This window comes from Calliopsis andreniformis, chromosome 3 (assembly GCF_051401765.1).
Source record: "Calliopsis andreniformis isolate RMS-2024a chromosome 3, iyCalAndr_principal, whole genome shotgun sequence".
Taxonomy (NCBI): domain Eukaryota; kingdom Metazoa; phylum Arthropoda; class Insecta; order Hymenoptera; family Andrenidae; genus Calliopsis; species Calliopsis andreniformis.
Window position 1 is genome coordinate 18,525,033 of NC_135064.1, and position 22,277 is coordinate 18,547,309.

Here is a 22,277-nt window from a genome sequence, read left to right on the forward strand (position 1 = left end):
TATTCATAACTATATTAATTAATATTATGAGTTCTCTACATAACGCTGTCATCCACATGTCACTGGCACGATACTCAATATCAAAAAAGATATTTTTCTAAAGAAAACGCTACATTCAACATAGAAATATCTCCAATCAAGAAGCGTCGAACCTTTTAATCAGAATTTAATTTTAGCACCTCCTCTTCGAGAACGTTTCATCGTCTCGCTCTTTTACCATCAACTGTAGCGAGGCACGCCTCCCGAGATAGTGCATCCAGCCAAACAATAAAGATGGACGAGTGCACGCCGAGTAACAGCCCGAACGTCGCTCTTCAAAATATTACTCGCTCGCAACTAGCAACCAGTTTCCTCAATGAATTTCGAACTGTCTCGTTTCAATATTGACTTTTCGACGTTCATTTCGAAGATTGACTTTCGATCGGCAACGAAATTGATTCCACGACGCGGCGTACTCGTAGCTACACGAGACACGCGAGCAACCTGGGCCTAGCTGGCGTGAGTAAAACGGGCAAAAGTAGATATTGTTGGGACGAGCTAACTTTGCATTTGGATCTAGTGATCGTGTTGAAATTCCTCTGACACATTAATTCAGTTATTTATAAATATACTTATATCAATACGAAATTAGCAAGATATATTCCTAACAATAAGGCTTGAAGCTTTTTAAGTGTATATAAAAAAAATTGGAGGCATTAAAGAAATTCACAACCGAGCACTATTCATACAAAAACCTACAGAACTACATGACCCATTTTCTCTTAAACCACTAAAAGGGTTTCAATCAAATTTTTATTGAGCACTGTACTAATACTGCTAAATAAATTGTATCAGCGGCTTTTCAAAAACCCCTGAAAAAAAAAAGTTACACGATGTTCAATAAATCGCTAAAAAAGTGATAAGGTGATGCATGAGGATGCACGTTGTCAAAGTTGATAATAAAAAACTGATCTTTTGATAAGTTTTTTAACCATAAAGTCCCTTATACAGTTTTGACCACTAAATAAAATCATAATTCTTTTCCTACATCTTTTTCAATTTTTGTATACAAAATCTCTCTTCCTTTCTGCCTCACGTTGTCGATCACCCTACATACCTAAGCGTAGCTCTTTCTTCCAGAGTCTTTTTACCTCGTAAATAGACTTACAATCACGGTTGATAAGCGTCCTTTCGCCTCAGAACTCGTTCGACTCAGAACTCATCTGCCCTCAGTTACAGACCGATTCCCTTCGACTTCGTCGATCGAGCGATTACCTAGACGCGAAGTCGTCGATCAGGAAACGGGTAGTCGGGTCTGAATGGCGCGATTCGACTGGGCTCATTGAAAGTGAGCGAAGCACGAAGCTGTTTCCGCGGCACGGACGTCGCTCGGCGACGAATGCGAATTAAATTTTGTCGAAAAGATTAACGGGGTCTATTAAAAGTTTACTCGACGCTGATTCGGTCGCTGAGTTCCGAGACGAGCCGTTTCTCCGTCTGCCCGATATTTCGTCCTTTCGCTTCGATTCCGCCGCTTATTAGCTGGATAAAATTGCTCATTAAACGCTTCCTGGTATCGATACGTTGTAATTAACTCAATTCCGATACAGAAGTTGCTCCATTCTCCGCTGGATTGTTCCAGCGAGGAGTTTTAAGATGCGTTGACCTGGACGGGGCTGGATAAAAACGGGGAGGCATCGTACTTGTAACTTCGCGAGTTAATGAAACGCTTTAATGTTAGATTATAAGTTCGTTCTGCATAAATAATTGTCAGATCGTAGTTAAGCATTTTTGCGAGGAGGCTTGTTTTTGTTTGAACGATGCAGGACTTCATTCCAGTTCAATTCACGTTCGGGGATATTCGGTGATTTCATTGCGGCAGAGATTGCAGTATTTTCGCTGTAATGTTTATGAGGAGACTGCGGACATTTATGCAAATGCATATTTTTAGAAGCACAGCTAAAGAAATGGAATCTGAACATTTGTTTCATCTTCCAAACACTGTAACTTGTACTTTACCTTTTAGATTTTTTGTGTATCTTGTACATTATTAGCATTCTGTAAGTGTTCATACATTTAAACTCCTTGCAAATGCATAGAGATTTGCAGCCTATCCTCGAATTTATAATTGATAAGGAATATTTTTAAACTGTGTTGTGGATAATGTGACGTTTCGAATCATAAAAAATGAAAAATGGTGAACATATTAATGAGTGTGTAGTGAAAGACTACTGTGCAATAGGACCTCGATAATTGCAAATAAGCAGGGTTAAAACTGTATACCACTATCAGAGCATGTATCAGATGTTATTTAATGTGCTATTTTATTGCCACTTTTGTCATCTTCTACAAATTAGCAATGTTAATAAAACACAACTATGAAGCCTGTACATTCTACAATATTATATATACAGAATAATCAGCTTAATTGAAAAACCTCTAATGGGTGTCTTCAGCACTTACAATGCTAACAGCATTTACAATAATTGCTGCCAACACTCAGAGGGTTTCCAGATAAACCGATCACCCTGCAGTTGACCACACCATTCTCTCGCTACAAGCTCACTTTCTTAAGCCTCCACTTCCAACAATTTAAATCTCAGTGACGCCACCTCAGAACCGTGTCTCGTTCACTTTACAAGATCGTTGCCAGCGACTGGTGAATTTACATCCATGAAATGTCGCAAATCGTAACCACCCCTCTTCGTTACTTTTACGCGCAAGCACCAAAATTGTTTCATCCCCTCGAAAAGAAACGCTACAAGGTTTCCCTAATGAAATCGCCGAACGTCCCAATAAAATTCGGTATCGGTGATAACAACAGGACGTTTACGAGTCTCCACTCTTAACAAACTCTATCACGGCGAGCTTTACGATCGGCGCCGTTTAATAGATAATAATCCGAACGCGTTATTCTTACGCGTTCACCGTAAAAGCCTAATGAATTCACTGAAAGCTCCGTTATATTTACTCGGTGAACGTACCAGCTGTTTCAATCGAATAATAAGGCACTTATGCGCCTTCGTTCGCGGCTAACTCCATCGCGAAGGGGGCTTTACTGTCGGCGTCGTTTAACGGTTGGTAATTTGAGTGGCCACGCTGGAGGAGGTTTATATCTCCTTAAAAGAGTTTACCCGCATAAATCCAGGCATTAAAATCTCACGGTGATTTCCATCCACGTCGAATCCGTCCAAATGGAGTGGATCGTTTTAACCATCGGTTTCGTACACACATGGGCTGGCACACAGACGAGCGAGCACGTGCACCGACGCAGGCGCGCAGCGGGCCCCGCGTTGCAGGAAACGTAAGATAAGCGGAGTCGCGCCTTATTCGGGAGGATTTACGCCGACGTGCGATCGCATAAAGCTCAATTATCAGATTCACCCTGCGGTTCCCGCCACCCCTGCTGCATTCCGCGCCCCCTTCGCTCGCTGCTGCTATCTGGAAAAATTATGCGCCAGTGTTTACCAAACTTCGCTGCGATCTGCTGATGCATCGTCACGTATGGTCCTAATGCGCGGATCTTCGCAAATTCATCAGCGAATTTCACGACGTTCGTGGATTTTTTCAGGGAAATGTAGTTACAGTTCCTGGAGTGTAATTAGGCGGGAGATTGATGGAGTTGAATCGCGGCTCATTCGATCGGATTTTATAATGGATTATTTGTACGTGAATATTGTTAGGGCTACAATGTTGTGGGGGAAGTGGTGGGTATTTTGGGAAATGAAATGAGGGAGGTTTTGGTTCCAGGAATATTGAGTTAATGAGTAAACGTACTCTTGAATATTGTATTGGGTATTTCAGAATGGAGGTAAACATTTAAATACTTTAATGGTATTAAAAATACGTGTTTTAGTATTTCTCTCAGATCCACGGTATACTAGCATGAAAGCATTGAATATCATACGATTAATATTTTAGGATTCTCTGAATTTTGATAAACAGTCGATTTTTACTCTATGCTTTATGATATACCTAATATTCAATTTTTTATGTTCTTTATAATATCGTGAAAAAACTGTATAATTCTGTTTAGAAAAAGAAATGCAGAAAATAGGAATTAATTTTCGTGTACAATGGCTATTGGTTTCCCATTAAAAATGAATTGTGTTTCATTGGAAATATTTTTTAACCATCAAGTACACTTCAATAATCGTGGCAGTAGTCTCAATCAATGTTTCAAGCTCCACACACACTATTCACAATTTTCTACGACTATTTCCCACGCCATTCAGACAGTTCATCCTTTCTCGTTTCACTGAAACGAGATCACTCATAATTTCCCCCAGAAAAGTTATAAGTTTCGAGTGAAATTTTTCCGATCGCTCTCCATCGCATAACTATAACCATTACTTTCAATCGAACCACATCGACAACAGCCGATACACCGTCAGCCACGTGATACTCAAGGCGAGGATAATGTCTTCATCCCCTCGTTAAATTTAATCACCAAAATTCTCCAGAAACAGGGGATCGAATAAAATGTACTAGCTGGTAGCATGGCGTGTCATGATCGTAATGGGTCGCGGTGGCGGCGGTGGGTTTCCCATCGATGCCGAACCGTGAAATTAAACCCGAACACATTTCCCCAGGGTACACGCGACGTAAACCAACCCCCTTTGCGATGTCCAGTCCCATCTACCTTAGCTATCGTGGTCAGGAGTGTCATAAAATTGTAACCTTCTGTCAAAAATCGATCAAAGATTGGATGTAAATTTCATGCCTCTCGGAGGATCGTGAATTTTTAGGAGTCTTTCAGGAGAATCTCGTGAAAAGCTCGATCGGAACAGATTTGATCGCCTTTTTTACGTGACATCAGTATTTTCTGTGAATATTCTTCATAATTATATGAAATTCTAAAATTCCAGATATTTTCATATTTCTGTCTTCTATTCATATCGTATAATTATTATAATTAAACTCCCTCGCTGACAATTCCTCTCGAGCTTTAAATAACAAATCAAGTACTAACGTTGTCGACTGCGAGTCAAATTAACGTAGAAATATATCGTTCTAATTTTCTCTGTTCCTCGTCCTGTTATACTCTTTTAAGTAAAGCTTGTAGCTTTGTGGATCAGATTTTCGTGGAAATTCGAATCAACGTCGAAACAGCGAATTTCTAATTTTTCAGCTGTTTAGTAGCGTGGAATTTTCTCATCCTGTTATCCTTCTCTCTGTTCTCAAATCAGAAATAATTTCATGCTATTCCGTTTGATGATCTCTCTCGCGAGTGCACCGACGTGTGCCCATAAATAAATAGAATATTCCGTGTGTGCGGGAGCTAATGACTGGTGAGAAGGCTGACCACACCAGGCCGAGCTCCAACGTTCTGAATTCCTGCTAGTGCCCCATAGAAGCCCCAGAAACAAGCAAAACTGAATGGAATATGCCAGCAGTGGCCGCGGGAAAGAACGATTGCTCGCTACATCTACGGAAATTGCGTGAATTTACATTAGTACAACGCGAGGATATCGTTTGAGCAGACCACGGAAAAGCTAGTCGCGGCTACATTAAATTTCTGGAATGATTTCGTTTGCTCTCGAAAAGTTCCCCTTCGTTTCATCTCCAAATTTCATGCATTCGAAGCTTCATTGGCTTTGAGGTACACTATCGGAAACGTATCATATGTTTGTTTATAGAACAGAGGAAAGATTAGTCGAGTGTCGCTGCGTTTGAAGTTTGGGGTTCCTAAATGCAGGGGTTAAGGTACGAAAATTGATGAATCTTCAGAAAATTGTGAGTGTTAAACTAGATACGAAAATAGAACCTGTGGTGTGTACGAAAAGTTCTATACACTAGGATGTTACAGTTAATTGTTCTGATAACAAATATTCACCTAATATGGCATATCAGAATATGAAGAGATTGCAGATTAAAGCATATTTCTTGAAACACAGTTAAAAACGTACATATTGATAAATTGTGTGAGTAAGTTTTAGAAGGCGTTATATTATTTATTCACAGAGTAAAATATATTACTACTATTATATATAATTTAATTTTCTCTACTCCAGTCATTTACTTACTCTACTTATTTTCTCTCATTTTTCTAAGGCGTTATTTTCTCAGCCTATACTCGTTATAGCTTCTACACTATAAAACTCACTATTATTCTCATATTTCTCTTCGTGCCTGCTTCGTAGATAACGATTCACACAAACCCCCTCGTGAAACTGTTAGCCCGCTGGCGTGCAATCATTCGAAGCGGTTCTGTCAGCTGGTCTCTATAGTGAAAGCAAAGTGTCCGGGTCCCGCTAATTAGGAAGATGCGTCAACTCGTTATGTTGTTTAATGTAATCTGTGTTACCTCGAAACTCGGGACAAACTGGGCGAGCTCGTGTCGTCAGAGCTGGAAATGCTTTACACCCTGCCCGCAAGAATGTGACCCGCGAGGAACGCTGTAAAGGGAATTAATCCCTGTCCGCTGACTAATTAAGACGAATAATCGTGTGTAACGTATATTACGCGGACAATACAGTTTTACTAATCAACGAAACAAGCGCTTACATCAAGGAGGCGTAATTCAACCTGATCAATTCCATGTTTCATCTGCATGATCAGTCACAAAGTACGCTTTGATGTCATTAGTTTAGTAGAATGTGTCTTTGGATACTTTTCGTTGGTATAATTGATACCTTAATCATAGAGAAAGATTTATATTGAGAATTGGTATATTTTGTACAATCACTAGTGCATCTCATACATTTTTTGGTTTCCTATTAGTAATGCACAAGAGACTAAGTCCTCATTAAACATGGCAAGCGATGACAAGTCTACGTTCGATTCGATGTAATCCCAGTTCGCAAGATTCAGTTCTTGTTCATTAACGAAAGCATATACAGTTGATGTTGTGATTATTATTGTGTCAGGGCTTACGTGTAATTAACGCAATGCTTGTCTGAGAGGACAGTCAGAACGTAAGAGAACCTGTCATAGTTTGTCGTTGTTCAGTTACGTACGTATAATTATTCACTGACATTTCCCCGAAACATAGGAGCCGAAGATTACGTGCTGCCTATCAGTTCCTTTTCATCTTAACATATCTGTCATGCATGTAATTACGACTATTCTCCTGTGGCACTAAGAATATGTAGTATTATCTTCATTGTCTAAATAGTTTTCTCTAGATCATTGTTTTTTGTGAGGTATGTCGACTGTGGTATCGTCATTTCCAATTAACGAATTTTTAAATATTCAAATATTAAAATTTCCAAATCCGCAAAGTTTCAAATGTTCGAATATTCAAATTTTCAAGTATTCAAATATTCAAATATTCAAATATTCAAATATTCAAATATTCAAATTTTCAAATATTCAAATTTTCAAATTTTCAAATTTTCAAATATTCAAATTTTCAAATATGCGGAGTTTGAAAGTTTCAAATTTTCCAATTCTCATGTATTTAAAATTAGAAATTTTTAAATATTTAAATTTTCTCCAATTTTTTCTCCAGCTGTTTCATCCAGATTGCAACTAAAATAGAAAATTCTTAATTTTCAAATACTACTGAGTAATCATCAAACAACCTTCACCCAAACTCCTCAAAATAATCCAGAATCGATGGGCTCACCAACTCACACTTCGAGCTCTTTTCACGTCCCAATCATCCGAGTATCCATTCACTCAAAAGTCCTTACTCCCCCACGTCAATCTCCCAGCGAATTGAACCTAAACCTTTAAGACGATCTCCGCCACCTTAATTTCCACGGCAATAAATTTCGCCCGATGATAAATCGCTCATTGAAAAGCGTTCGTCCCGCCATCTCCGGCTGGTAATCACTACGCGTCTGTTAGGTTTGTGGCCAGCTGTCACGTATCACTTGCCATTGTTACGTACGATTATTCACGAAGACGCAGCCAGACTGTGGAACACCGAGGCCGGATCCCGTCTGTTAGGTCTGTCTGGCCTGTCTCGAGATTGCCAACCGTGCTCTCTTCCTTCTTGCCGTCTAGCCGACGCAATGTCGGAAACACGGCGTTTCCCGTGGAAATGTCATTATCCGTTGCATATCCAGGGGACGTTTGCGGAGGCTGCACAACTCGCACAAAAAAGCCCACCGAAACAAGCGAACCTGGAATACCGAGGCTGCGACATCAATGGACAAAGTTTCTGAGGTGATAACGTTTTTCGCGACGCTTTGCCGTCGAAACGGTTTCTAAATTTCAGGGATGGGATCTGGCAAAGTGAGGACGCCGAGGGTGGAGAATATTGGGGCGATTGGAAGTTTAAAATGTAAAATGCAAGTGAGATGCTAGCATGGTAAAAAGGGACAGACAGATCCTGCAGAAGTCTCCCAAATGGATTAAAGCAGAGTTTAGAGGATTTACTATAGACCTGTGTAAAATTAATGAAGGTAGTTTGACTACAGTAGGAGCAGCTTTGTTAAATCTACAAAGTCTACTGTTATCGATTCTGTTAAACTCAGGCCTGGTAATGTGCTATTATAAATTTTACCTACCACCTTTTTGTAGCTGACAGGAAAATTAAAACCATATTATAAGCACAAAATTATAGTGATTCTGACACCATTACCAAAGGTCCTTTTTCGCCATCGTCCTTCATGATAACATTCACACCACATCAGCTAATTGTAAGATATCATTAATTTAAATCTCAATAATTAAACTCCCCTTGAAAGTGTATCTACTTTTTTGTTTAACAGGTGTACGAAATGTACGTGGCAGGTTACCAGTTCAAAGTCCTGTCCCCAGTCTTCACTGGCCACTGGGGCCTGCAGACAAGGAAGACCAGGCCAGCCTGGCGCGAGCGACAGAACAGTGCCAACAGGAAGCATTTCGAGACGTTCAAGAAGGAAGTTTTCGCGCGGTACATGCGCGACCCTCTGAAAATGATGAAGAACGCCAACTGACGAAAAGTCCGTCGGAGATATCGTTGATGAAACACGGGATCTTGTTCGCCGTCCTTTTTATTCGCCTCAAGGCACGCGTCTGGCAAGTCGACATAACCATCGCGTCCTTTTATCCAACTATATTAGCCCCCACGCCAACAAACTTTATCCGACACGACGCTTTAAAGTGTAAACTTTTTTTTTCCTTGTACGCTGCAATATTCGTTTTTTATTAAATTTTACGAAGATGAGCCATGGTAGGACGACGGATGGCGAAGATGGCCGAGGAACTATTCAGGGCTATGGTTAGAGTAAGGTTTTCAGTTTCTGTAGGTTTTTGATTGTTGCGAATGGAGTGAATTTAATGAGGCGTTGGCCACTGTTACTGTCTCAGTGATTGTTCATACTTTGATGTTGTTTCTTCGAGTTAGTGATGCATTCTTGATGTATTGATGATCTTGAAATGTAAATTGTGTCTGTTCTTATGATCGTCAGGTTGATAATGTTTGAGAAACTGTGAGTTGTGAAGTAGATAGAGATGATGTATCTTCAAAGTGTCTCACGTCTGAGTACTCTAATCTTGATAATGGAAGGCCTATTTCCACTGACATGTCACTGTCGTTATTAATATCGAAAATTATTCTTCTTATCCCTATGAATATTTTCTAGTATCAGTTATTTAGTTAATTTCTAAACAACGCTGTTTATAAGAATCCCAAATATTCGATTGATTTATGCAAATACATCTCAATGTAAGGTCTTTGTTATGTAAGAGGTCGCTAAAATTGCAACCCACACGATTCTTCACTCAAATGGTATTTTTTAAAGCAGCAATACTTATACAATATCCAGATTAACCTAGGATGGCTAGTTCATCATTCACTCAGAGGTATTCAGTATCAAAGTTCAGTCCACAAGCCTCTCTCGTTTCTGGCTGGTACTTCTCATCAACTATTCTTGCAATATCCGTCCTCAGTCAATCGGTGACATATCATGTGTAGAGAGACAGCTATGAAGGCAGGAGGAGTCAAATTCTGAGCTGTCTTCTATTCACGCTGAGGACTAACCTTGCCATAAGACGACACGAATCTCAGACGCCAGGTTTAATGATAGATAGGTTGTTATCAATTCACGATTTCAGGTAATGGGTGTCTTGGAACTGATGATGCAAGCGAAAGGGATGTGGTTCTGTATGAAAAAATAAACTGAATGTATAGAATAAAATTCTTTGATATAGCGCTTCGTTTTCGAGAAAATTGAGTTTGATTTTTGTATATTCCTAGTTTGTAGTAGATTGAGTAGCATCGGTGATCAGGCTGCCACTGGTCTAGAATAATTGAGTTTAAATTGTGAAAGCTTCTAGTTAACAGTGGAAGGAGTAGAGTCAATGGTCAGACTACTAATGTTCTGGAATTGGCTTGGTATTTTTACTGTTTCTGGTTTACAGTAGATAGAGTAGGGTCAATGATCAGACTTTCAGTGTTCTAAACTTACTTTTGAATAAATTGTGAAAGTTTCTAGTTTCTAGTTTAGGCTATTAGACTACCGGTGCTTTAAAATTGACTTTGAATAATTTTGAACACTTTTAGTTTACAGTAGTAAGTAGATAAAGTAGAGTCAATGGTCAGACTCTCTGTTATTGTGTACACCATTCAAGCACCTAGAATTGATTTTTGTGAAAGAGGAAATACAATAAGAAAGAAGTTGTATTTTATATTTTTGACTCATTTTTTGACACAGAATCACCAGTTTACCGCTTGTAAAATTGATTCTGAGACATTTTGAATATGTGGTAACGTTCAGGTCTTCTGACCGCCAGAACACTTCCTATTCAGGTTGTATCAGCACCATTAACAAAATGGTACTATAGTTAGGGCTTAACGTACCTGTCTTGAAGCAATTGATATTTAAAAGAACGTAAACGTTCATTACATTCAAGAATAATCGCTTGATATAGTTTATTACTGCCATTGATAATATGCTTTAGTATTTCGTTAGTTATTCATTATCATTATTACTATACGTATGAAATCCTTTTAGAAACGAACCTTTCCCACTTTCAAAGAACTGCAAGCGAATTTTGAACCAACGATTCCTACTCACGAAGACTCAACAATTCATGTCGTTCAGCTTTGAACTACACTCGAGTCCTTACAATGTTACACGACTCGAAAATCCACACGAAGTTATATTCGCAATTTTTGTACCCAGTCTAACACTATTTTCTACCACAAACAGAATCCTCCCAAAAACTTCGCAATTTTCAACAACTTCCCCGAACAACTGGAATTGATAATCCCAAACCACAGAGAACCAACAACCCCCGGCACTGAGTAGCGAAACATACTCGGGTAACTGATACCTAAACTATCTGTAAACTCACACAATCGAGACGCACAAAGTTTCCACCGAAAAGCAAGAATTCCTGAGTGGACCTAGAACAATTGCATCCCCGTGCCAGCGAAAAATCACGGGAGGTCAACGACGGTGCAACATTGAAAGGAGAGATGGAAGCAAGGAGGAGAGGATTCGCGTACAGAGGTGCGGGGGCGGGCAATCAAGTAGCCGCGATCAGGCTGTCGACGTAGCTCCTCGAGGCTTTCGGTGCATCGATTCCCCTGGCCGAGGAACGGGGCTAACCGCGCTTCTTGTTGCTTCCACTCACGAATCCCCAAAGTCATCAGGGACCGCCATGCGGGATCGCGGAATAAATATCTACCGCGGCACGTACTCGACGCATGGGCCAGGAAAACGAGGCAACTTAACGTACCTCGTTAGCTGTCTGTGATTTAAGAGGGCAGCGTTCTAAGTTCAAGATCGATCTGACTGAGAGCGGGCGTCGGGGCGTTCCTTTGAGCGCAATTTGCGAAACGACGTTGGGGATGCCTGCCCTCGTTATCCTGGACACGAAAATTATTTGGAATTGATTGGGGGAGTGGTGCAGCGAGGACTGGCTGGGGTTGGTATGAGAGATTTATAATAGTGTAAGAATGGACGCGCGTGAAGATGCTATAAGGTAACTCAGGCGATTAGTTCACACGATGCGGTTTTTCATCGATTTGGTGATTTTGCAAAATCGATAATAAGGCAGTGTTTATATAATTGCATAGGTTCATTTCAGCGAAAATTCAACTGACAAGTGTATAAGTACTTTCTTTCAGCAAGATTACTAAATTGGTTACAAACTGCATCGTCTGAACTAGCTGTAAGGGTACCAATTATTATGCCCCTCTTCTCCTTCATTTTCATATACATTTTATTACATATGTAACAAGTTGTAGATTTGGATTGGCCATGCAAAAGACATAGGTAAATATGTTCAGTTTTATATTGCTACATCTTATTATGTGAGAGAAGAAAAGGGAGGAAACTTATCAGTTAGCATACTATTATTAGTAATTGGTACTCTTATTCTAGATGAGTTACAGGGTTTCTTCTCTGTGGACTCGTGGTTATAAGCCTACCGCAGAGACGAGGATTGAAACCATAAATTATCCAGCGAAGAATTCCTGTGCTCGTTTCCCCCGTGGTACTGCTTTTGATGTTACCCAACTGTCACTGACTCCCTGATACCATGAAACGACAAAAGACTTTACGAGTCCGCTCCCCACACTGTCTTACTCTAACGGCAATAACGATTGCTCAATGACACGTCACCAGTAATCTGTGTGTATCCAAAACATTTTAAGGCAGAGTTATTATATATTATAATGTTTTTACGAACACGTGTAAACCGCCAAAGAATAATTGTGAAACGGGAAGAATACTGTTAAAATGCAATAAATTAATACGAAGCGTGTGAACGAGTTTTATTTTGTTTTAATCTTTCCAGATCCTAAATCACTGGTGGCCAAATCCTGTTGTGACAGGAGGCAGATTTATTAAAAATACTCGAAAGCCACATTCTACATTGGGACAGTATTTCATACATATGAATATTAGTTCTTATAAACTTGGAGGCAACATTAAACATAACTTTTTTATAATAATAAGCACTAATTTAGAGCATTCAGTAAGGAAAGATGACTGTAACTGAACTCTTCACGTTGATATACGCGATCTTTATGATATTACCTATAGAAACATATCCCATAAAAAATGTTTTCCACTAACCAGGTCCGAAACTGATCAATTTCTACCATTTTCCTTTCACACAGAAGTCAATAGCAAAGCATCCAGACGTTCTGCACACGGCAACAACAAGTGTCAAGCTTACACTGAGCACACAGATGCTTGGATTCGAGGTAAGTGAATTCCCGTGCATTTGCCAATGCATCTTGGTGTGAGATGGAGCACTTAAACCGTTTCCAAGCTTTCACCGATCGTTTCGGTTTAGCGAAGACTGTTTACGACTTTCGAACGATAGTTAGAAGGCATAACCATTGCTCTCATCGTTCCGCGAATAATTCTTTCGCCTTGACTCCCTTCGACCATGACTCCAGCGAGCTGGAACACCGTAAAAGGGAGGGACAATTAAATATAGGGTGTTCAGCGTCGTTCAAACTGCGCGACAAGTTATTTCCTCAAAGTAACTAGCAAACTTTCACGTGACGTGATGTAAGTTCCGAGCGGGAACTTCGTAATCGGCTGGTATATTGGTTTCAGGGCAAGTGTTTTCAACCGAGGTGGTATGTAAACTTTCCGAAGAATGTGCTTTATTACATTTTTTCTCGTTTTCCTGGCGCAGCGGCACGTCGCGCGAGGCTACGCTCGTCGAAACGTGAACGTTCTTAAATGTCTGAGGTATCTCGTGTTTCTTCCAAGGAATAGCTAACGGTTGAGGAATTTGTTAGAAGCTATCGTCACTTCACGGTAGCGAAGTATTATTATTCCAGGACAGCCTTAACTTCGTGCAATTTTTTACTTTTCTTGCTTTCTTCGAATTTTTGAAAGTTTTATATGTTCAAATTTTTTAAGTTAGAAATACACATTTTCAACTATTTGAAACTTCAAAATTTCATATATTTAAATTTTAAAACATTCAGATTTTAAAATCCTTAATTTTTTGAAATTTCATATCTTTAAATTTTCAAATTTTTTAATTTTTAAACTTTTAAATTTTCAAATTCATCAACACTTTTTTTTCAAATTTTTAAATTCCTATGTATTTAAACCTAGAAACTTAAATATTTACAACTTCAAATATTTAGAAGTTTAATGTTTAAAATTCATTAACATGTGTGTTACATTTGGAAAGTCCTTCTCATTAATGGAATATTTAAAGTTCTACTATCTTATGTCCTACTGTCCTAGTATCTTATTCGCTTCCCTTATCTTATATTTCATTGTCCAATCTGAGTGCACGGACTGCATTTGCGATTCAACAAAAATTAATATTTTCGGTGGAACCCTGACTACAACTTCAGCTAATTGTCTCGTCCGTTTAATGTTGACGATAATTCAACGCTTGCGTCGAGCTGCGCGTTCTCTTACGCTTTCTGGTCAGACAACTCGTTTCAGAATGGTTTAATTTCCCTAGCTACACGTGGCTGGCTATCTAGTTGCTTTCCAGGTGGTTATGCATTAGCTCAGAAGAGAAGTAGAGGGTAGAAAAACGAGGATCAAGAGAGGGTGCAAGGTACATATAAAATACGCAGTATGTGATGAATATTATACTAATACAGACACTAACTGTGAGAAACGACGGAATTCATTAAAAAAAAAATGGTACATACGTGTTCAGTAAGGCTTCTACTTTCCTGACTTTTACATTTTTTTTCCACTTTCATAGCTACTTCATATCAGTTTCTAGTTATTGTCAATATTGCAACATTCTACTCGTGCAAAAGAAACAAAGTGGTTTAAAATCTTCCCCAATCCTCTCCAAGCGTCAATCACTTAATATTCTACTCTCCACGAAATCCCCTAACTGTTTGAAATATCAATCTACCACCATAAATAGCTGCAGACCAATATCAAAACCCCTGCCTCACCAACAATTGTTAACTCAAACCCTCGAATATGAATTCTTCGAAACGGTCCAAATTGTTTTTATACCCATAGTCTTCCAATCGTCCATTTTCCCGCCATTGAAATCACGAGATCGAGTGAACGCGAACACTGTCTCCTCGGATCACAGAGGCTGAACGTGAATCACGCTCCCCTAGCTTCGTTGTTCCCGCGATATTCGCAGCTTTGTACAATTTCGATTTGCTTTTCTGCCCCTGAACGAAGCCTCGTCAGCCGAAACGGACGCATGTTCCGTTTCGTCGCGCGTCGTTTCGCGATTCGTTCGCGCGTTCAGCCTCGTTCGAGCGATCGAGGGGGGATCGAAGCAAGAAGGCGCAAGTGGCTGTCGCGAGGCTCAGCATCCCCTGTCACGACAGGGGATCGTACTAATTCTCCCTAATCTCGAATAATCTGGATTAATCTCGTGCAATCCAACGACAGCTTCCACAGGCGCTTGGAATAGGTTCGTTTTCAATTAGAGGGGACGCCTCGCTGATAGCGGACCGCCTTCGTTCGGCGAAACGCGAAACTTCGCGAATTCGTGGCCGAACCGACGACAGAACAAATTGCACGGATAATCCGCGGTGCACCGTGAAATTGCGAGCCATTATAACTTCGGTGGAAGTCTGTCCGCCAAAGGATGCGACGGTGAAGTAATGGTCACGTGATGCACTGTAGTTTTAGCGAGAGAAGAAATTGGTTTTGGGGTGCAGCCACTTGGGGAGGGTGGTTCTGTGAATTCCTTGACGAGCTTTGGAGAGCTTGATTTTAGGATTTTCTTATTGTGATCTTTCAGAGGAAATTTAGGGGGTTTCAAGAGTGAGAGTTGAGAAAAAGTTTCGAACAATAATGGGGAATAGTTTTATCTGTACTAAGTGTGAGTAAGTTAAACAAGGGAGGAATAGATTGTTTGACAGACTTGGATCGAATGATTCAGTGCCATGGTAGAATGGATTTTTTCTGTCAGAGGTGTGAATAGAAGTGGAATAAGAATGAATGAAGGTTTTAATCCAGCGCCAAATGGCTGTGGTAGTTCTGAACGATAACTAGGGGATTTTCTGGCTTCAGCGGTGTCGACAAATAATTACATTATATCGTTAAGGTATTATTAAGCAGCTAGTTCCGGGGAAATGGCCGTGTAACTGTTTAGAGGATCGTATGCTTCAGACCTTTATCCAAGGGAATTCTGTTCTACGAGTGAGTCTGTTTCATGGTACCTTTGTAGCTTAGGTTAAAACGATTATGCGTTTATACTAGTCTGTGTACTATTCTTAAGCGGGTGTTGTTAAATATCAATGAATTCCATGATAATCTCTTAAGGTAAATAATTCACAGATGTGTACTTCCGTAAGTTGTTAAATATAAATTGTTTTTTCGTTAAGAGCTTTTTGTCGTTTCCACTATTTCCCTAGAAACTAATAAGAAAATTTAGAATTTTGATTCAATTATTTCTTGGCGTTATAAGCTCGTTAAATGGTCACTTATGAGATCAGGACGAGAACACACTGCCCCGCGAATTTTTATATATCCTCCATCACTTAACTTGTTACTACGTATCTACTGACATTATTACTAGATCTATCTGTGTCTTAAGCGATCTAAATACCTAATAATTGAACAACGAAATCCCTGTTCCAACATTCTAGAGGGTTGATAACCTCGCGACAGCCGAAAATCTCTAGTTAAAGCGTATTTCACGACCCCTGCATTGCAATTGCCACTTCGTATCCGTTCCAAGCTGTTCTCTCGGAGGGACCACTGCCAAGAGCACAGCAATTGACCGTGTAATCGTAGCTTTCTATCTTATCGTAGTACACCTTTAATATTAATCTGGAAAGTGCTCTTCCGAGCTGCACAATAATAGGCTTTGTTCGGTGGGATCAACGACGACGGTATGGGGCTATTCAACCGCTTGGACTTTTAAGAATATTCTCGTCCAGATTTCCAGAATTTCTCTACCGTTCAAAGAGTCGACGTCTTGTTCCCTCGACGATCGATTCGTGGACGAAAGCCCACGATTTAAACAAAGAACGACCGACAATGGTAGTCAGAACAAATGGAGTATTTACCTATGTCCTATGTTGAGTACTGTTCGATATAATCGATTGATAGTCGATAGCTCTGTACTCATAGGTCAGTGATGAAGTAACTATGAAAGTTAAGAAAGTTCGTGATGTACTTATCTTTTTTGTCAAAGTGATAATAGCATGTGGAAGAGATTTGTTTAGATGACTGCTTTTCTAAGATTTTGGAACTGGACCTGAGCTTCCTTTACAATATTTGCAGTATTCTGTGATTAATGCATAAACCTTGCAGCCACGTGCACATGTAAATTCTATGAAGGTCTGTTTTACTTCAGGCCTATGGAATGAATCTATCGAGAGTGAAAGAGTCTGAAGTATCTGCTTATTATTTTATTACTATTACTATTTTTAGCAATGGATTTACGTGATGAAAATTTGTAGAATATTAATGAGAGTTGTATTCTCTTCAATGTCTCACTATTCATTTAGCTTTATCCACACAACTTCACTTTAACTTCTGAAAATAGACTTTCATCGAGCATTAGTAATCTGCAACAACAGTCTCGTCTCGTCTTAATGAAATAATTCATCGACCTTCTATTACTTGCCCACTACAATAACAAGAAATTGTTTTTCAACGAGCGAAGAGGAATGAACTCCAACAAAAACATTTTTTCGTGGAATTACTCTCGCAACAGCGTCACGCAGGTATGTCTAAAGCTCGAAGCTGCAGCGCACAATGGTCGAAACAAAAGCGATCGGTTTCGTGTGACGAACCGTTGCGTCGTTTCGTCGCGTCACTCGGGCCCGAATTTTGTGAGACTTGGCGGAATTCTCGTTTGATCGCGAGCCAGCGCGGAATTCGCGTCGAAGGGCTTCCTCGAATAGAAGGGAAACACGACCGCGAGGGGCGCGCTAACCGACGCAGCCAAACAATTCTGTCAACGATTTTAATTTCCCCTACGCGCAATGTAAATTTCTATCCGTTCGACCGAGAGGAGAAAAAAGGGAATCCAATTAAAATGGAATACCGTTGGCGACCATGCGCGGAACGCTCTTGAAAAGCCTGGGTAACAAGAGCACGACGACTCTGCCTTTTTTCCGTCTATTCGCTGGTCAAGATCTCGATCTTTTTATTACAACGAAAACTATGAGTTCGTTCGTGGAATGCTTTCAATCTCGACAACGAATTTTATTTCGCGGAAGGGGCTGGACCTTTTGCTTTTTGTGGCATTGTGGAAAGATGTGAATGGCGATGGGTGATGTGTGAGGGTTGGAAATCGGTGAAGATTGGGAGCATTTAGAAATGGCCAAATATTCAAATTTTCAAAGCCACAAATTTTCACTTTTTCCAATTTTTCAATTTTCCAAGTTTCAAAATTATCGAATTCTTCAATTTTAGAGTCCTCGATACGTTCAATTTGGTCTGGAATCCACCTACAATGCTCCAAGGAAATTAAATGTTCTCCATTCCCATCCAAGACAGTGTCTTTGATGAAGTAGAATTCCACATCACCGACACCGAGCATCGTTTATGGGGGTTCGAGGGCTTTCTACTAAATGTATGAAAATCCCAAAACGGTCGTTACGAATAATACCTCTAGAACGTTGGCCATTGCTCTTAAGGTCTCAATTGTTAGGCCTCCCAGGTAGAGAACTTCAAGGCGAATGATAAATAGCGAAGATTATGTTCTTCCATGATAATTCTATATTTTTCAGAAGATTCATTTTACTCTAGGAATCAGGTAGTGTTTCATCTATGGATCAAGCGGGAAGCATACGAACGATTCGTCGTTATCGCGATAACATCGTTCAACTGCCTCTCCAGAACTTGGTCACTCGACCCCTCAACTTTCCACTTTACCTGGGGCACGAACTTTCAACTGTGTCTCTAATCCAAGTTTCACGAGCCACTGTCAAGCGAGCCACGTTATACATGTGATCGAGGGCTGTATTCGTGTTCTGCGAGAGGAACTGAAGTTCATTGAGCAGATATTTTCCTTTAAATACTGGAGCTTGATATTTCTGAATTTTGAGGAGTTGTAATTCCTTGCTTAATTAGATTCTCCTTCTGGGAGTACCGCTTTTAGACAGATCAGTGAAAATGTCAGGGAGAGAATATTCTTTGTTTAAACTGTTAACGAAGTAGAATATTCTGTCAGAAAAGTAGACTTGAAGTTTTTCAGTAACTACTCAAGATATTTCTTTGAAGCCGACAGTAGTCGTCGCTGTGATTTTAAATTACATTTTAAAGTACTTACATACATCAAGTAAAGTTTCTTTTCCATGGAATTGAATAATGGATTCCACTTGCCATGTTGTTATCCTAATATACACACTTTGGAGAATTTTCTAGCAGCACGTAACGGTGGATGAGGATATAGTAAGCTCTTTCTAGGAACTCTACAGTATTTCTGTGATCTTTGAACTTTTCTTGTCACGTCGATATTATCGATTCACTTCAGAATATTTCTCAGCACAGTTTATTGTTAGTATTACCATACTTCTATAATGTATCATTGTATGTACACAATTATTAAATATAAATTATTTAAAAATATAACAGCTTTTGGCAAAGTAAAATACTACCGTACGAAAGCCATCTAATATTCCTATATGTTTTATATCCATACAGTAGCATTTTACATTTTAAAAACTATAATATATTTTTCTTCATAATGTTGCGTTTGATCGAAAACTTTTTGCCACCCAGGTGTAGCAGTAACTTCACATAGAGAAGCGAGTTGAAACTAAAGTTGCATAAAGTTTATTAATATCGCGCTTCATTTTAGGGAAAATTTAGTTCGAATTTCACTCAAGTACATCGAAGTACAGTTTTAGGTGCTCGAAAAATACACAGAGCGAGAGATGCTTCCAGTTCACAGTAGACAGAGCCAGTAGTCAGACAGACAGCCTCAAGCACCTAGAACCGCACTTGGCTGCACTCTCGACGTGGTCAAAGTTCAAACTCCATTTTCTCGAAAACCGAGCACGATATCAATGACTTATATTCTACATTATTAAACCATTATCGAACTTCTTCATACCAGATAATCATCCCCCACCGTCTCCCATTTCAACTACACCTCAATTTTCCTATTCTCCTTCAATCAGCCCCATACACTCCCGAATCGCTTAATCCCATCGAAATCAACAATCTCAACCTTCAGCTCCCTTTCCACTCGTTTCCGTCGCCCTCCTGATTCACAGCGTCATCTTTTTATCCCCCGATTTCTGCTCCCGTCCGACGCGGTCCGACGCAGAAAGACCGCGTCGCCTCTTCCCCAGTCGTCGAGCGTCAAATATTTGCGAAGCCCGGGGCTCGGCAGGATCGTTCGCGAGATTACACGGGAATGCGGGTGATCAAAAGTTCGTCGCTCAAGTGGAGAAAGGAAAGACGGTGGGTCGAGCGAGATGGGGTGGTGGTACGAGAAGGCAGAAGCAGGCAGAAGCAGGCAGAAGCAGGCAGAAGCAGGCAGATCGGGAACGAGAGGGTTAGAGTGTGTAAGGGGAGGGGACAAAGATCGGGCTTCAGGCTGGAAGACGCTTCCGATGCCTGCAGCGAGGGAATCGTTTTGTAATTGATAGAAGTGTTTGTTCGCGTTTGTAAATACTGTTCCATTAGAGGCGCGGGGAACACGAACTACATGAACTTCGACGTACATCGAAGTTCTGAGCTCCTTCGATTGTCGACGAAGTTACCACTACCTTGCGTGCATGGGGACGTGGAAGTGAGAGGAATGGAGAGAAATCGAGAGCCTCTATCGCTTGCATCCTCCCTTTGGCTTGTACCCCTTCTCCAACTGATTTTTTTTCCTTTCCTCTTTGCCTCTTTTTTGGTTCCTTTTTTATTTCCCCCTTTTTCTCCTCTGGTTTTTCCTTGTTGGCCACTCTGATTACAGATCTCCCAGCTTTCATCGCCTCACCTTTGCTGGTCTTCTGTGTTCATTCTTCTTTTATCAATTTTCAACTGCACCCCTTACGGTGGTATTTTTGGGTATCCTTTGTCTTCTCGCGTTTTGTCTGCGGGCTCTTAATCTTTGGCGGAAACGCGACTATTGTGTGAGATAGAAATACGTGTATGAGAGTGTAATAATGTTGGGGGAAGTTGAAGAAACTTGGATGTTGCGATTAAGTGCGACTCTACAGATTTTTAGCGAGATGAGGACTGATAGCGAAGTGAAATTGAAAAACTTCGACCTCGTGTGATGAATTTTTAGCTTTGCGGTGACTTAAATTGAGAACGTGGATAAATAATGAATAGTCAGTGAAAGTCACAGTATCGATTAAAAGATTTTTCTTTTCACCTACACAGATGTTCCTTTAGATCTGAATTTTTTCACCTTCACGAGATAAAATCGTGACCAAAGGAAATTAACCCTTCGTTGGCAAGTAGGCATACTCAATTTTCCTACCTTTCATGGACTACATCTTGTCTGCAACTAGTTGCCTTATTGTTCTAAGCTTTAAAAAAATCTGAAAAAATTCTGTGATACTTACTGAAGTCTCTACTTTAATATACAGTCAGTATTTTAGTCATATGTCCAATTAAAAAAAATAAGAATTCAGAAGTTTACCAAAAAAATCTGAATTCACCGTGGACAAAATGGACCCACTGTGCTCATAAGAAGTTAACAATTCAAAACTCGACGATTGCTCAATTTCCCTTATTTCCACGACACCCCATTCGTCTCTATCTCAGCTTTATCTTCCACTGACATTAGCTGATTTACCACGCCCACACCGTTTTCTCCACCTTACATCCTATTTATTCCTCTTCCTCCCCCCCGATCTCCTCCATCCCCTCACCATCCCAGCTCTCCCTTCCTCGTCAGCCCCGTGCCCTTCCTCCCTAATTCCAGTTCTACTTCTCCGTCTGGCGTGCTCTCGGGCGAGCAGCCTAGCGCACAGTCCCGCAAACACGATCGCTGCAAGTGCACCCCACGTGGAATTACGCGTGCCACGGTTGCCCTGGCGCTCAGGCAAAATGCACACGCACGCTGGCCTCGGTTCGCACACAACCGCATATCGCCGTCAGGCTAACTCGATGGATTATGCGGCTAATTTCTAAAGTGCTCGGCAGCCTCCCTGAATTATGCGCCGCTGCCCTTAGTGTCCCGACAGCCGACCGATCGATTAATATCGGTCGTAAGGCAACCTCTGTCTGCGCTGCACCGATCCCACCCCCGCCGCCATGTCGGCCGTGTCCTCCGATTTGTCAGCGTGATGCATACGTTCGCGCATTATACCGGAAATTCCGCAGGAACGACCTCTGCCCAGGCTCGATTCCGGTTTAAGGAGCGCCTGCTCGCTTCGCCCTTGCCTCGAATGGAAGGGGTTCTGTGGGGTGTTTTGGGATTGATGGAGGGAGTTGCGAGTTTCTGAGAGTATAGTCGTGTGAGTGCTTGAGATTTCTTTCGAGGGATTTTGTTTCGAGTTTTAATTGAAGAGTGTTTTGTTATGGAGTATAATTTTC

At 40.6% G+C, this 22,277-nt stretch overlaps 1 protein-coding gene across 1 annotated transcript in view; it reads left to right on the forward strand.

Annotated features, from left to right (window-relative positions):
- Positions 1 to 8,849, forward strand: part of LOC143177213 (beta-1,4-glucuronyltransferase 1) — a 28,104-nt gene extending 19,255 nt beyond the window's left edge. Inside the window, exon 4 of the mRNA XM_076375053.1 lies at positions 8,643 to 8,849. Coding sequence (XP_076231168.1) covers positions 8,643 to 8,849 — 207 coding nt within the window. The remainder of the gene's footprint in view (positions 1 to 8,642) is intronic.
- The last annotated feature ends 13,428 nt before the right edge of the window (positions 8,850 to 22,277 follow it).